The sequence below is a fragment of the Scomber scombrus genome, chromosome 18 (genome assembly GCF_963691925.1).
Source record: "Scomber scombrus chromosome 18, fScoSco1.1, whole genome shotgun sequence".
NCBI lineage: Eukaryota > Metazoa > Chordata > Actinopteri > Scombriformes > Scombridae > Scomber > Scomber scombrus.
Genome location: NC_084987.1, coordinates 9,990,586 through 10,007,343, shown reverse-complemented (window position 1 = coordinate 10,007,343; position 16,758 = coordinate 9,990,586). Strand labels below are relative to the sequence as shown.

Genomic DNA, 16,758 nt, shown 5'->3' with positions numbered 1-16,758 from the left:
ATCCACTTCCAGTGAAAGTATCATTCTCCAGACTTTTCACTACAGTTTGCTGAAATGTAAGAAAAGGAAGCAGAAGAAGAAATCTCAGTGAAGCACAGGGTCAGGGACTAGACAGGATGGGTCGTAATTGTGCTCACCAGTCATTCATCCGGTTTGATAATTTCACTGACCATTGAAGGAAATTAGAAACACGAGATGCGCCTGACATACAGCCCTGATTGGCCTTGTTTGATATACTGCCTGTGTGCCCAAAACCCAACTTTGAGTTTGTTTTGTTCTTTGGGATAAATTATAAATATATGAATATAAATGTACTAATCCATAAGAATGATCTATATATTTTGTATTGCTAAAATCCTGTTAGTGGGATCTGTGTAAAAACATGATAAAGTTATAAATATGAGAGCAGCATGGGATCATTTTTTTGAATGTGTTTTCCAGAGTTTCAGGAAATCTGTTAAGTCCATTTAAAAAAATCAGTGCACTGTCTTCTGCATGCTCACTAAAAATAAGCGTTTGAGGGAGGGTAAAAAAGCGATTTGCAGAAAGCAGCGCTGGTTTTGGCTGCTGTGTAAAAAACTTAAAGTGTGAAGTATAAAGTTTGTTGACTTACTTCAACGTTTCCACAGGTGGTGAAGGCGGTGAAAATAAACAGAAACCCAACACCCAAAATCACAACATTGAAAGTCCTTCTGTCTGCCATGGTGTTTTTCCTTCTAGTCACATTAACATATTCTTTTTTTCTTTTTTTTTAATCTATTGCTGACTAAATTGAACTACAAAACTAAGGAAAAACTTAATAAAAGACTCCATTTCCACAAAAGTCGCGCCAGAAAAAGTTGACTTTACTGTTTAGTTACAGCTTAATGCGCCCACAGCAGCAGTGTAAGAAGAGTAAGTGGAGAAAATATGAGACACACACACAACAAACAGTGCAGCTCTGTAATGAAGACACTTCCCTCCTATCATACCAAGTACGCATGACAACTTGTGACTTTAATTTAAAGCATTTTTTTTTTACTGCTCTCTTCCTTTTCGGCTGACTCCTTCGTCATGGTTGTCGTCACCCAGTCCGGTCGTGTCCACTCGGTAACCCTAGATATGAGGAAGATATCGCGAGAGTTAACATTTCAACCCAATTTTTTTTCCTAACGCTAACCAATTGCTTTTTGTGTCTGGACCTTACCGGGGCTTGGCTACAGCATTTTCACACCATAAATGATTTAATATTTTGTGCAATGTGTGAAAATAAAGGAACAGCACGTATGAATCTCGCGAGAGTTTCACAAATCTAAGGTTATCATCTTACAACACAGACAACCCGCTCCTGTGTCTTCTTCTTGTGCAATTTGCGGTAATTTACACTCATTTAGGCTGTGCTGGCCTCCAGAGGTAACCAAGAGGATTATTCTCCCGTGACAGAAATGTCCTTTTGACACTGATCTGACAACTTCAAGTGTCTTATACAGTGTACAGGGCTGGGAAGGTTACTTTGGAAATGTAATTGCTTAGAGATTACTAGTTACTCTATTTAAAATGTATTAAGTAATGTAACCATTTCAGTTAGTTTATCAAAGTAATGTAACTTATTACATTTGATTACTTTTTGATTAATTTTTCTAATTTTCTAACGAATGTTTTCAACCAAAATCTAAGTTCAGGTGTTTTTCATGGATACTGACATGATGTATAAGGGAGATCATTTAAAGCAAGATTTATCTTTAATTTGAAAGTGTATTCATTAGTTCATGTAGATTTTGGAATATAAAATAAAGATATTTTATTCAAATGTCTGGCAAGGGCTTAGTGCTCCAAATAAGCCCACATCATGATTTATTTACACAATATAAAAAAATATATTGATTTCAAATAAGTAAAAAAACAACAATATATTTATTCAGTAACAGGTTCTCAGACAGGTTGTTAAGCTTTGAGCAGCAACGTGGATTGATTTCATTGGCAGACTTGTGGCGCTGCAAATTCAAACAAGAGAAGCAAATAGAATAGCATCAAACGGCTTTACTAAATGGCCTTGACTGAAAATGGCAAAAGAAGACATTGTGCACATCAAAAACATGCAAAGCAACAAAATGAATATTATTCAGCATATAGCCTAAGCTTTTTACAGAACATATTCAGATGTAACCTCCTTTGTAATCATCAACATTTTCATAAGTAACTGTAATTTAATTAGGTAATTGTGACAGATTACAGTTACATTTATTTTGTAATTTAATTAGGTAATACTGCTACATGTAACTAGTTACTCCCCAACACTGACATTGTATAATGTTAAGAAACTATTTCTATGACACTTTTACCAGAGTTCTAAAGTATGTAAGTACAGTTCAGAGCCTATAGACACAAGAAGAGCTGAAACATATGTCAGTCAGTGTTGTCATCTGTAGTGTTTTTTTTTAAATTACGTTTACTTTAATCTCGTTTATTAACTGATAACTAGACGAAACTTCATGACCAACCTCAAAGAACCCATTAAAAAACTATAATTATAATCCCGTGCTATGTTCCCACATGATTAGGAGAATCATGATCATGAGGGACAGAGTAGGAAAAGCATACCAGAGTTATAGTAAATAAGCTGTATTGTAAAGCAGTATGCTAAGATAATTAAAGATCATTTGTTTCCAAGTGATCTAAGAGAATAAATTCATATTATAGGAGTGCATCAAGTAACTCATCTGGAATAGTTCATGTTTTGTATAAGATCCTTGCTCACATTTCAGAACACAGTTACTTAAGAAAATGAATTCAGTATAATTACTTATTATTCATTCTTTTGAGATATTTACTGTCAGATGTGTGACTGCTATAAATGTATATGCAGACTATATATGTGCAACATTTATGAGTTATCATTTTCATTAGAATAACATGAGCAGTCACGACTGAAAGTATACTGAATTATCAACTAAGATGTTATGATAGTGTTTGGTTTAGTGCATATTTAAACTAATGGATCCTCAACTTTGAAATCAGTATGATCAAGTTTATGCCTTTTGCAAAGAAAGCTTGGATTCAAAATTCAATTCAATTTCAAAAATTGGAATCAAAATATTTTTATTTTACCTCTGAACATTTGTTTTATAAAACTGCAAAAAAATAAATAAAAAAAATAATAAGGTAGATGTAAAGAAAAAAATATAACAAGTCAATATAACCCCCTTTATTATATTACATGTGTTTCGGTAGTGACACATATTAGGAAAGGAAAAATATTCCAAAACTTGTCAATTAACTTTACAATTACTAGAAATGCATACCTTGGATATTATATAATTTGCATATGTAAAAGTTTAGGGGAAAATAAAAAATGTTCAAGATGTTTCCAACCCTGACTTTGCACCAATTTGGTAGAATGGCCTATATAGGAAATGTGTTGCCTTGGTCAATTTTCCAGTTGATTTTCTCATACATTCTACATACCATGCATCATACATACCTATCATTTACTACATTAGTAAGAAACAGGAACTTTTTTCTACATTTTCAATTAGATTCAGAGGTCCTTTTTGTTGGATTACCAGCTCATATAAGAAATTCCACCAGTCTAAAATCATTTCAGAAATTAACCATACTCTTCTTTCTGGATCAATTAAGTAATGGGGCATCATAACACTATCATTTTCTACACTTCGATATATTGTCAACTTTTTGGTCAGTTTTTTATGTTTTTGTTTAGCTTTGTATGTATTTCTTTACTATTTTGTTTTAATGTTGTATGTCTCACCAGACGGCCACCTGACAAGCCATTATAGGTTTTATTGGCTCCTTCTGCACATTTCTCTTTTGTTAGCAGGGTAGGGCAGGTTACTTTAGAAATGTAATAGGGCGCGCAGGTGGTTGAGTGGTTAGAGCGCATGCCACGTACGCAGTGGACCCCGGTTCGAATCCCGGCCGGTGGACCTTTACTGCATGTCACACCCCCCACTCTCTCCCATGTTTCCTGTCTGGCAACTATCAAATAAAGGTGTCTATGCCTGAAAAAAAATCTTTAAAAAAAAAAAAAAAAAAAAAAGAAATGTAATAGGTTACAGATTACTCGTTAACCTATTTAGAATATAATAAGTAATGTAACTATTTCAATTACTTGATCAAAGTAATGGAACTTATTACATTTGATTACTTTTCTAATTTTCTAACTAATGTTTTCAACTGTTATGAACCCCACCAAAATCTAAGTGCAGGTGTTTCTCATGGATACTAACATGATTTATAAGGGAGATCATTTCTTATAAAGCAAGATTTATATCTCATTTGAAAATGTATTCATTAGTTCATGTAGATTTTGCAATATAAAATAAACATTTTACAGAAAAAAGACATAACTCTGACATGGGCTTAATTGGTACTGGGACACCATTTAAGCCCACGTCGTGATTTATTTACAGGATATTACAAAACATATTGATTTCAGAGAATTAAAAACAGCAATAGATGTATTCAGTAACATTAAATATTAAAAAATGAGGAAAAAAACATCCTCCTGAGCAAAATCTTAAAGGTCTGACTTCAGATGTAACCCCCTTTGTAATCATCAATATTTCCTCAAGTAACTGTGTTTGAATTGCACATTTCTTCTCAGTGTGTAACTGTAACGGATTACAGTTACATTTATTTCGTAAATGTAACTAGTTACTCCCCAACATTGGTTTATTAGTTATTCTTTTCTTTTCTTTTTTTTGTATTATGTAATAATTGTTTCCTATATGTGCAATAAATAAACAAACATAAACATTATAAACATTTCACGAAATCCAATAGTTGGCGGTAATGTATCATTTTAAATCCCAAACGTCATAAAATATAAAAGAAGAAGAAACCTTAACCAATAGCCATTGGGTAAAGTGCCACCTCTCGGTGTCTGCTTCTGCTGACACAACATCAAAGAAGTGTTGCCAAGTAAGAGAGCTATCTCCCGATCACTTCCGCCTTTGCTAAAAACCCCGTATGCGGCAAGATCTAATAGCTCGTATTTTCAACTATTCGAATCAAAATCAAATAAGTGGGGCGTATAATACGTTTTATACATCGCTTATTTAATTACAAGTCAAACATATTGGGTGTATTCTTCCGTTTTTACCAGAATTTGTCAAAAACAACTTTATTTTTTCCAGTAATGTCCTTGTACGCATGCGCATCTCCACTCTGCCGTCCCGTCCACTAACTGAAACAACAAACGTGTTAACGCCGTGACGGTAAGTGGAGCTGTTAGCTAGCTGTTTTTACGTAATGTAATTTTTTGAAAATATGTACTCATTTTGTCTTGTTTTTGTTCTGTTGTCACACGAAGATGAGCATGACATAAGTTGTGTTTGTGACTTCTTGCTTCCTGAATATCAGCGCTCATCCTGCTCGCTGTAACTCTTTGCCACAACCTACAACAGATTGTACACAATCATCATGGCGACCCAGGATGGTGGGTACTGAGAAAATATACCAATATTTCCTTCATATATGTACTTTCAGCCTGAACACTGTTAATGAAATAACGCGTGTTTCTAATTGATATGTTTTTATATGATGCTATCCATGCAGTGTAATGTAAATTCACGTCTGTTAGTCACGTTTATTACCTAAAAATGTTCACCAGTGTTGTATAGCTAGCTCACGTTACCGCTTGCTAACGTCAGAGAAATGTGGATGTGCTGAGGTCTATTAGCTGAGGTTAATGTTAACCACAATTAGGTTTGAATTGGTGAGCTGTAGCAGATAAAAGTCTAACTAAATATGATTACGTTGTGAATGGCAGCGACGACACTGCCATCATACAGTAGGTTACATGGTGCTAGTTTTATAAGGCCAATATCATATAAGATCTAGTGTGACACATTTTTTAGTAGGAAAACCGTCTCTGTTTTAGATCGCTGTTTATTCTATTTGTTAGCTCATCCAACACACAAGTAAGCCTTACTGCTAACTTTTCAAGATTAATGGTGAAAGAGCTCCAAAAGACGAGAGAGAGAGAGAGAGAGAGAGAGAGAGAGAGAGAGAGAGAGAGAGAGAGAGAGAGAGAGAGAGAGAGAGAGAGAGAGAGAGAGAGAGAGGGGGAAACTAGACTTAGTCACACACGTTTTTACTGTTAATTAACAATATATTCCCATACATTACTTACTGTGTGGAGAGATGTATCATAAAACAGGTACAAATAATTTTTTAGATTTTAAAGGAGAGCCATAAGCATTTAATCAAGAACCAGCTAACCTACAAATGGTTAAATGATCTAAAATATAGAAATGTGGTAGATCTTAAATTAGTATAATCATCAAATAAGATCAGAAATAATTAATAATAAACCTGAAAGTATCCAAATATTTTAAATAAGGGAAAGCATGTATGTTTTAAAGAAAGAAAGAAAGAAAGAAAATGTTGAGCTGGGTTTCCCCCAGGAAATATTTTAGCAGAGGTGATAAGCCACTAAGGTCCCGACTCCTCTGACACGCCTTGTCTTGTGAGCAGTTTAGTAGATAGTGACCTAATCAATAGCCACACTCATTGAATAGCATTTGTGTCATCATGTGTGATATAGAGACTTCTGCTCTTTAGTTCATAACAGTGGTATAATTTGTATAAAGTTAGTGGAGGTGGTCTTAATTTCAGGCAAAGCTAAGAAATACTGAAATATTGTTGTATTTCAGTTAAAGTGTTAAATATTTAGAAAAGTTAAAGTGAAGAACTGAAAACCTGTAACACACATGGTAAGTTTAAAATTAGTTTTAAAATAATTGAATTAACAAATATTGACATTTTTGCCTGCTGTTACTTTTCTCAATACACAACCAAATAAGTTGTGTATTGAGAGAGGTGTAACAAGCTGTAGCTTCAGCCTGCACCTTTTCTGTCTATAGAAAATCTTTAATGTTGAATTTTTCTGTTTTCTGCTGTGCTGTTTTGTTTTGAAATTATTTACCCTTGTGTTTTGCCGCATTATTCGTGTAAATAGTTACAGACTTAAATAAATTGGACTAAAATACATTTTACAAGAATACTAAAATGAAATGTAACTTAACTGAGCTGTGTTTCATTGCTTTCACTACATAAGAAGAAGACCAGATAAATTAATTAACACAGATAGCAGCATCTCTTGTATTGCATATGTCATTGCCACTGTTGTACTGAGAAAATTTACATCAGTGTGGGAAAATGTGTGATGTACTATTCTGTCAATTTTATATAATGAATCTAAATCTAAAGTTTTTATGCTCTTACAGGAAGTGAGGAAGTTATAATGGAAACTGAGGCAAAGTCAAAAGAAGCTGAACCACTCGGTGAATGTGCTGAAAAAGGTGAAGCAGAAGCTCTGTCAGATGCGGGAAACGCCACAACTCAGGACTCTAGTATTAGCAATGGAGACAACATAGACGAAAAGCAGGAGATGGTCGACTTGAAGATTATCTGGAACAAGATAAAATATGATCTGAAAATTCCTGTTGATAGCACCGGAGCCAAACTAAAAGAGAGCATCCATTCTCTCACTGGTAAGAAGTCATAACAGTTCAGACTAAATATCCTTGTGAGTGTTTATACTGATTATCAAAGACTAATAATGTTATTACTGTTCTCCTTCATCTTATTAGGTCTTCCACCTGCAATGCAGAAAGTGATGTACAAAGGATTGCTTCCAGAGGACAAGACGCTACGTGAAATAAAGATTACAAATGGTGCAAAAATAATGGTGGTAGGATCTACAATAAATGATGTATTAGCTGTGAATACACCCAAAGAGGTCATTCAGCAGGAAGTAAAAGCCGAAGAAAACAAGAAAGAGCCTTTATGCAGGCAAAAGGTAAGATGTATTACATGCATGCACAACACAATAAAATATTTATGGTTAGGGTTTTGATTTTTTAAAAACTTTATATAACCCTTATTGCAGCAACACAGGAAAGTTTTGGACAAAGGTAAACCAGATGATGTAATGCCATCTGTTAAAGGAACAAAGGTGAGCACTAAGTTTTGCGGGGAGGTGGTTTTGAATGGTAAAGCTAAAGCAGTTCAATGCTGCTGTCACATATATATATGTTGATATGTAATTTTAATACCAGACAAAGTGACTAATTGCTTTATCCCACTACCAGGAACGATTACCAACAGTGCCTTTATCCGGGATGTATAACAAGTCCGGAGGAAAAGTTAGACTCACATTCAAACTGGAGCAAGATCAGTTGTGGATTGGAACAAAAGGTGAGATTATTGCTGCTGGCCTCATTTGCTAAGTTCAGTACAACACCAAGGTACTGATAATAACTTTTTCCTTATCTTTGTCTATTCTCCCTCACAGAGAGAACGGAGAAAGTCCCAATGGGCTCCATTAAAAACGTAGTGTCTGAACCCATTGAAGGCCATGAGGACTATAGCATGATGGTAACTGTTCTTGCTTCTACTTGCATGTCAGACTTAGATTTTATGAAAATGCCAAATGCTCAGTGGCCAAAACCATTCACATTATAGTAGTGTATAAAATAGCAGAGTTAGATTAACCTTCATGTTTAAAGACTCTGCTGTTTTTATGTGTAGTCTTATTACAAATAATTGGAATACAAGATCTCTTAAGTGTCATTTAACAACATTAATATAAAGATTTTAAAGTTTAGGAGAACATAAAGCTCAGTGTACAGTTCTGTCATCTGAATAACTGATGTCTTCTTAATTTGGATGTTTTTCTGAAGAGAATCATAACTGCAATTACCAACAATATTTTATATCTTGTATTTGAAACCTATGCATTCTGTTTCAAACCTCGCTCAGTATCTCACTATGGGAAGCACCTTCAGGCATAACCAATCATGGAAGCTCCAATATCACAATGTTTGTTGGGAGACACACCAGTCATCTTGAGATGCACAGGACAGCCCGTCCCTCTTTATAAACGCCCATTGCGTCCCGCCTGTCATTCTCGCTTTCCCTTTAAAGATCATTTGTGTTTCTGTCCTGACCTCCAGATTGTTCTCCTACACTGCTGTCAAGGTACTCATTAAACTTGGAGATCTGGTGTCAGGATATGGATTTCTTGTTAAGAAAGGTTTATTATTGTAGATTTAGGTGGGTGCTCTGGTGTTGTGGCCGACTTCTATCTGTTTCTACAACTTACAGGACAAGCTAGCATGTCAAGGTCAGCTGTGTGTCCTTTTCTGCTGTTAGCTGTTAAGGTTATGTGTAGTTAGCCATGGCAACCACAACACCCTCTTAGCAGAACGCTGGTGGCAACGAGGTTAAGGATGTCGAGTCCCGTCAACTATGTGTGGAATAACCATCTCAGGGAGAGACCCCCATCAACTCTGTATTGCAAGTGTATTAGTTAAGCATGTGTCACCTCTGGCTCATGAGAGTCGTGGACTAACCGTGGAATAACCATCTCAGGGAGAGACCCCCATCCACTCTGTATTGCAAGTGTATTAGTTAAGCATGTGTCACCTCTGGCTCATGAGAGTCGTGGACTAACCGTGGAATAACCATCTCAGGGAGAGACCCCCATCCACTCTGTATTGCAAGTGTATTAGTTAAGCATGTGTCACCTCTGGCTCATGAGAGTCGTGGACTAACCGTGGAATAACCATCTCAGGGAGAGACCCCCATCCACTCTGTATTGCAAGTGTATTAGTTAAACATGTGTCACCTCTGGCTCATGAGAGTCGTGGACTGTAACTCTCAGAGAGACTATGTGCTCACTCAAACAGGAGTAAGGCCACCTCATGGGCCCTGTTTTGGGGCATTTTTGGTGACAATTGTGCCACTGCTAGTTGGGCATCCAGGCACAATTTTAGTCAGTTTTACTGACTAAAATTGAAAGTGCCTTCACTGTCTCTCTCAGTTTTGACTGTGGGTTAACTGTGCAGGCCCATGAAGAGGGCTTGTGGTGTTGAACCTTCTGGCTCGAGGTGTTAATGGCTTTGGAGCATGCAATTCAGTAGAGGGCTGCATCTCCCATAGTGAAATACCCAGCAAGTGAGGAACATCACAACACTGCTCTGCTTGCATGTGGAAGAAATCAGCTTAAGAATGACAGGCGGGACACCACAGGCATTTATAGTGCTGTGTTGTGCACCTCCAGATGATTGGTCTGTCCCTGACAGACGTCGTGTTATTGGCGCTTCCATGATTGGTCACACCAGAAAGCACTTCCCATAGTGAGATACCTCACTCGTCTATCAGAGAACTGAAGCATTGAAAACCAGAAAACTAACTATTGATCATGGAAGTCATCTGATAAATATCCATCTAGTAAACTGATATCAGTATAAAGCTGTGAATTTCATGGCAGCTAGCCACAAGCACATTGAAGCAAAAATGTTCATCATGAAAGTTTAAAAATGGTCCACCCAAGTTAAGAGTAAAAAAGTTGATCAGACTCATTTATCAAGTGATTGCTCCTACTTACAGCGAAGTGTAAATGTAACTTTTAAGACCAACTCTGAAGTGATCATGTTAGGAATAACCAATCAGGGGTATGGATAGACTACATCTACCATATTGTACTTTTAATTTTATTTGTGTGAACTATTTAAATTTCCAGGAGTAATTAATGTGAAATCAAAAAGCTAATATTTTTCTAATGTACAAGTTTAAACATTTGAATTAATTAATCGAAATTTGCTGAAATAGAAACAAGGCTTCCTGTTGTTGGTAGATGAGAATTAAATACCAACAATGACAAGTACAGACAATGAAGTGATTACAAACAAAACCAATGCAACATTTGTCCTTGCTGTTGCTTTGTGTCTCTGATGAATGCCAAAAATTAGAAATAGGAGTCTAATATTTCTCAAATTAAATCTCAGAGCCAGTCACTCCATTGCAACTTGTTTCTGCAGAGTTGAAATCTATGAGTACTAGATTGGAGAAGAGATAAGGATGATTTAAAATGGCAATGGGCAGGCAATTTTTCTTCTGAAAGTGTAAGACAGTCATCATCGATATTGGTGATTGACCTTGTTTAATTGACACTTAAACCAGGTTAAAAGGATGGAGAGTCAAGATAAACTGAACAGGAAAATTACTTTAGTTTGTGCATTGCAGAACAGTGGGCTATAATATACTGCAAAAGTAATTTGATGTTCACATTGAAAGGTCTTATGACAGCCAGTTTATTACACACATGTACCTACAGTAACTATCAGGCCTATTGAATATAGATTTCATTCACTTCAAATATTTTCATAATTCACTCTCATTTTAAATGGTTTAATCAAATGTAACGTGTATATTATATAATATATTAGATGTCCTGTGTTATGATTTGCTGTTAAAAATGTATTACCCTTTTGGGGTTTTTGTCCACCTTTTTTAGGCTTTTCAGTTGGGTCCAACAGAAGCTTCTCAATATTGGGTCTACTGGGTGCCTGCACAGTTTGTTGATGCAATCAAAGACACAGTCCTTGGAAAATGGCAGTATTTCTAATGTGCCTCTTTTTTTTGACAATGATGAACTGAGAATGAAAGGTGGAGCCAATGAAAAAAGAAACTGGAGTCAACAGTGAGGCTAAAGGAACTAATTGGGATGTATTCGAAAGAAACGGACGGATACCTGTGGACTAATCATATTCTTCTTAGGTTAAAAGTGCACTATGTGGCAGCATAACATTTCTCAGCCCTGTTGATCATTCAAGGCTTTCAGCAAATCCAAGGGAAAACGATGAAACAATTGTACAGAAATTGCTAACACTTTTCTTCAGTTATTCTTAAAGAAATAAAACTTATTTAATGAAATGAATGAACTAGAGCATTGTTGTTTGTCCTGTTGTCTGTGTTGAGTGTGAAAGTCATCCAAACTTTCTCTACACTTGTTTTTGATCCAGTTTGTGTGGAACCAAAGTTTTACACATCATGACACTGCAGTTCCTCATAGTTCCTCTTTGCTTTGGGACTGTGAGTGAGCAGCCGTTTTCAGGTGCGGCCACAAATTGTGAATTACACTGACGTCTGACTTGGCCATTAAAGTAATTCCTTTCCAGTTTCGGTTTATGTTTTGGGTTGTTGCCTTGATTTAAAAAGGGTTAGGATTTCTCTGTACTTATCTTAACAAGTCTTCTCTGCTGCAATGTGTAGCGTTTAGCTTATATTAAACATACAGTAGCTCTCGATATGAGGACCGTAAAACTTTGTTCCACTTTGTTTCAGTGTGTCTCGTGTTGTGGCAAACAGTTGCCAATATGCTTGTTGAACAGGATTCCTCTGAATGGAGGAAATAAAGCTGGGTGTAGGCTAGTCCTCCACACTGCCTTATTTCTCTTAGTACTCATGGATTACGAAAAAAGTGATAAAGTCTATCTAGATTATTCATGGCTAGAATTGCATTACATACCGTGTTAAATATGATGAATATATTGTGTGTACTTTAAAAACAAAAAAATGTAGTTAATAGGAAGGTTTCTTAAATTACTAGTACATTATGCATGATCATTTTGTAGCTGTTTTAGTGTTTTTCATGACTTCATTAAATGGAACGAGTGCTCAATTTTCTTACCACTTTTTCAGTATCAGTATAATTTTCAGCTTACACTCCTATAAAGACTAATGACGTAGGTATAACACAATACAGTTAAATATTTTTTTCTGTTCCTTAACACATGGACTTTGTGTCTTTGAAGGGAAAAATGTTGCTTGGACTCGAAGCATCATTATTTCACACCCTCCATTGTAGCAAAACAAGTGCATTAAAGTCAAAATTCAAGTATGAAGTTAAAAATTTAAGTCAAAGCTTCCCTATAATGAATGAACAAAAATAGCACCCATGGCCTGTGTTTACTCTTTAAATGCTGTACAGCGAATACAAACCCACAATTAAACGGAGTGTGTCACTTCCAGGGTGTGATGCTGTAACTGTTATTCCTAGGACGGCGAAGTCATGAACCGCCCTACTCTGCCTCTGATTGGCTAGTACTCGTTCCATTCGTTGGTCAGATTGGTTGGACTTTGGTTGAGAATATCAGATAAGCCAATCAGAGGCTGCGCAGGGCGGGTCATGACTTCGCCATCTTAGGAAAAAGAAATATCACGGCTGGTACTGACAAGCTCCCGGATTTCCGGTTTTAGGATTGTTGACGGGACGCGGGAAGTGCAAACGGACGACCTAAAGCGTGGGCCATAGTTATTAAACGGACAGCAGCAACCGGTAATGTACAAAACAGAGAAAATAACCGTAGACAGAAAACGCCCACCGCCCGTCAAGGTCCTCTCGGGTCAGCTGAGGACAGCAGAGAGCCGGGGCGCAGCTGACAGCGGGGAGGGATGTATCATCAGGCTTGGAAAGGGTCGATCCCTGCCGGTGTCACTGGTGTGGATGCAGGGGACTGTCCTGGAGGTCCAGTCAGACCGGAACACCGTGCTGCTGATGGATGAGACGGGGACCTTTGCTGTCCAGGGGGTTAACAACATCCCCAAAGGAAAACCATGTCTGTCTCAAGGTAAATAAACTAGGCCTCTGTCTCTGCTTGCTGAAGTAAGAGGTGTGTCATTTTAAGAGTTTATAAAGACTGTTTTAGAAATCTTTATTTCCCTTTTCTACAAATAAACATATCCACTAGGCCTTGATTAAAACAAAAAACTACGGTACTTGAACCAGGACTATATCGCCTATGGAGTGCATTATATTGAAACTTATTACTAATATTTTGCCACCCTCATGAAGGGTGGATTAGGATAATGTGGGACACTTTTTGCAATTCTGACTTGTTCACCATATGTACATATACATCCAATACATAATATCAACACTGAATATTATTATGAAATCCCTGAGATGTTTCCTTGTTAAATCAGAAGACAATTTTTAGATATCAAAAGGAAAATGGCATACATATTAATATTCCTCATGTCAAATCATTTCAGAATTAGTAGATTTTATAATCTGGGATACTATTTTTTTAGGGTTTAGAAATACTTTGATTTATACAAACAGAGCCCGACCAATATATTGGTCAGACGGTATTGACCTATCACAGATATATTGGTATCAGTGAATATGTTGTCGGATAAGTGCTGATATATTCTTTTAATTTTATTGTTTTTATCTATCTATCTCTATTTTAATTTTAATCCTAACACTGAAGTAATTCTATACAATTAAGTTTATTATTAAACTGTAAAATATGATACCTTCATAACATTTGAAGGATTATTACAAAAAAAAAGTGTGTTTATCTATATATTATGTACATATAATATTATCGGCCAATATATCAATATCCCAATTTTTTGTACTCCCTAATATCGCTATCGGCATCAGCCCCAAAAATCCAGTATCAGTCGGGCTCTACTCAATAATAGACATAAAGTAGAATATAATGTAGAGGCTTTGTAAATGTAGAATTTATTTACTGCTTTTTTGTAATAGAGCCTCCTCAGCCAAAGTATTTCACATGATTGTACTTGTATAACCAGAGTGACAATAAACATCTTGAATCTTGAATATTTTATAGTGAGTGCATAGTCCATCTAACCATAAGTTAAAGTCTTAACTTTTAATTAGCTGCAGTGTTGAAGGGTCAGAGAACATTTGTAAAGCTTTGAAACTGGCACCTGCTAACAATTAGTAATGACAATTTTTGACATGCCTGCGGCCTAATGAGCTGATTAAGGTCTGTAAAAAGAATCTAAGACTTCAAAACTTTTGCACTTGCCACAACAATGTTTTTTATTATTTAAGTTTTCAATTTGAAATGAAAATAATGATGCAGAAAATATTGTTTTCTGTCAGGTTTTTTTTATATCCTAGAAAGGCTGTGTTTACATATTTTCAATTTAAAAAATCAACAATATGTTATTTGTCTAGGGGTGCTCAAACCTTTGCATTAAAATACAGATAGATAGTTTATTTGTCCTCAAGGATGAATACTCTTCCACAGTAGATGCATACAAACAAGGAAGATGTACAGAATTACACAGACTTATACAGGATTACAGGGACGCATAATTACAGGGGTCACACAACCGAGACAAAGACATGGATCGACACTCCACACACAACAAACTAGATTTCTTGTAACTCAAGAGCAAGTTACTTAAGGCTCATATGGCTGTAGGAACAAAGTTGGTGCTGAAATGGGACTTTGTACACATGGGAAATCTATACCTAAAGCCAGGGGGAAGGGAGGTGAAGTGTTAGTAGGGTCATGTGTGATTGTGAGTAAGAAGAACTTGCTCAATAATGCTACAATACAGGAGAATAAGATGCTGTTGGACAGACGGGTACTAGAATTTTTAAAAATGTTCATTTTTACACATTTTTGTTGATCCTTGTTCCTGTTTTTAGATGTTTGAGCATCATTGTGCAGAATGATTAACGTGCAGAGTTTAACACTGAAAGGATGTTTTCACATTCATCTGATGAAAGTGGAAAGTGGAGATAGTTGTGATTTTAAGGATTTTAATAAGATAATGCAACTTTTTGGGAGGAAAAACCATGTAGGATACAAATGATCTAAAGTAGAGTATTCATAATCTTAAAACATGTCTGAAAGGGAGTTAATGCAGTGTAAGACAACACCCCTGCACTAAATCCTACTATATTTTTTTAATTGTTTTGTTTTTAATTCAACTTTCCAGTCATTTTTCATTTTAGGCTGTAGTTTGTGGTGCTGTTGAATTGTATTGTCTTGTACTGACAATATCTTGTCCACCCCGTGTATAACAATCAGGATGTACTTAATATTAGAAACATCATTGACTGAATCAACGCTTCTCTAAAACAGTTTCTACAAAAACGTAATATTATTTATCACAAAGCTGTTGTGTTAAATAGCTTTTGATTCAGCTAAATGAGCACCCATTAAGGCATTTTACAGCATATTAGTGTTTAGTGTATGAATCAGGCTATAATACATCCAATCACTTATGCAATTACTGTTTGATTTACATGAAAACCAACCACATGAATCTCAAAAAATTAAGTGTGGCTCAAGCAGGTACATTAAGATAAAAAAATAAATAATAAATACGCATGAATAATATCTTGGTCTCTGAAAAACAGCCTCATCTCCTGCTATCATCATCCTTGTTTCCTGGAATCTATTGTCACCGAACAATGGGCCACCTGCCGCTGTTTTTACAGGCAAATATGTCATGGTGATGGGTGTCATCCAGGCCATCTCCCCGGAGCCAGTCATCCGTGCAGTGAAAATGGCAGACCTCTCCGAGCTCGCCGCACTTCACAGACGGATGTGGAAACTGGAAGTGGAGGACCTGCAGCAGGTGCTGGCCTGAATACAGAGCTGTTGGTGAAAATGCTGCCTCGCTGGTGGCAGGATGACCTGCTCCTGTCACACATGTTCAGCTGGGTATGCAGTTTTCATGACAACTGAAAAACTACCTCACAGGACTGAAGAGCAGATTCTCCTGAATGTCAGAGCGATGAAGACTTTGACATCTTTGTAAATATTTCTGCTGTAAAATGTGAACCGGAACAGTCAGACTTTTCTATTGGCCCCTACTCCAAATAGTCCTTCAGAGAGCAGTCCTGAACACACAATTTGTTCATTTTAAGATCTCTCCAAACACCTTTTAGTTTATAGTCATCTACAATATCTACTAGGGCATGTGGAGAAGAAATAGACACATTTGGAAGTTTAAGTGTAAATTACTTTAACATGTTGGATTACACCAACAGCATTATCTTTGTAATAATGTAATGTTTAAGGGCAGATGGTGTTATAAAAATCTTGACTAAAGACTCAGTTTTAAGTTCTTTGCCTATGTTTCTTCACTCAAACTTTGAAGATTGAAAGAATATGGATGGTGATGTTT

The 16,758-nt window shown here is 36.2% G+C and overlaps 3 protein-coding genes across 3 annotated transcripts in view; 2 read left to right on the top strand and 1 right to left on the bottom strand.

Annotated features, from left to right (window-relative positions):
- Window positions 1-1,077, bottom strand: part of LOC133999609 (UNC93-like protein MFSD11) — a 14,217-nt gene extending 13,140 nt beyond the window's left edge. The window contains exons 1-2 of the mRNA XM_062438851.1: window positions 614-1,077; window positions 1-49 (exon numbers count right to left, since the gene is read on the bottom strand). The exon at window positions 1-49 is cut by the window's left edge and continues 7 nt beyond it. Coding sequence (XP_062294835.1) covers window positions 1-49; window positions 614-703 — 139 coding nt within the window. The 5' untranslated portion in view covers window positions 704-1,077. The remainder of the gene's footprint in view (window positions 50-613) is intronic.
- A 4,088-nt stretch (window positions 1,078-5,165) lies between these two features.
- Window positions 5,166-11,728, top strand: ubfd1 (ubiquitin family domain containing 1). Its single transcript, XM_062439532.1, has 8 exons — window positions 5,166-5,216; window positions 5,312-5,437; window positions 7,230-7,496; window positions 7,596-7,804; window positions 7,895-7,960; window positions 8,097-8,202; window positions 8,300-8,382; window positions 11,306-11,728. Exons 2-8 carry the CDS (start codon window positions 5,422-5,424, stop codon window positions 11,414-11,416), a joined length of 858 nt encoding a protein of 285 aa, XP_062295516.1. The 5' UTR covers window positions 5,166-5,216; window positions 5,312-5,421; the 3' UTR covers window positions 11,417-11,728.
- Window positions 11,729-13,073: 1,345 nt separating this feature from the next.
- rmi2 (RecQ mediated genome instability 2) lies at window positions 13,074-16,669 on the top strand. The gene is made up of 2 exons (XM_062439444.1): window positions 13,074-13,421; window positions 16,067-16,669. The coding sequence occupies exons 1-2, from the start codon at window positions 13,133-13,135 to the stop codon at window positions 16,216-16,218; spliced, it is 441 nt and encodes a 146-aa protein (XP_062295428.1). The 5' UTR covers window positions 13,074-13,132; the 3' UTR covers window positions 16,219-16,669.
- Window positions 16,670-16,758: the final 89 nt, after the last annotated feature.

Excerpts from the sequence above, each read along its gene's own strand:
- rmi2 (XM_062439444.1), top strand. The coding sequence starts at position 13,133 with ATGTACAAAACAGAGAAAATAACCGTAGACAGAAAACGCCCACCGCCC. Across the intron at positions 13,422-16,066 it reads AAAACCATGTCTGTCTCAAG|GCAAATATGTCATGGTGATG; the intron begins GTAAATAAACTA and ends CTGTTTTTACAG.
- ubfd1 (XM_062439532.1), top strand. Across the intron at positions 7,961-8,096 it reads CATCTGTTAAAGGAACAAAG|GAACGATTACCAACAGTGCC; the intron begins GTGAGCACTAAG and ends TCCCACTACCAG. Across the intron at positions 8,383-11,305 it reads ATGAGGACTATAGCATGATG|GCTTTTCAGTTGGGTCCAAC; the intron begins GTAACTGTTCTT and ends CACCTTTTTTAG.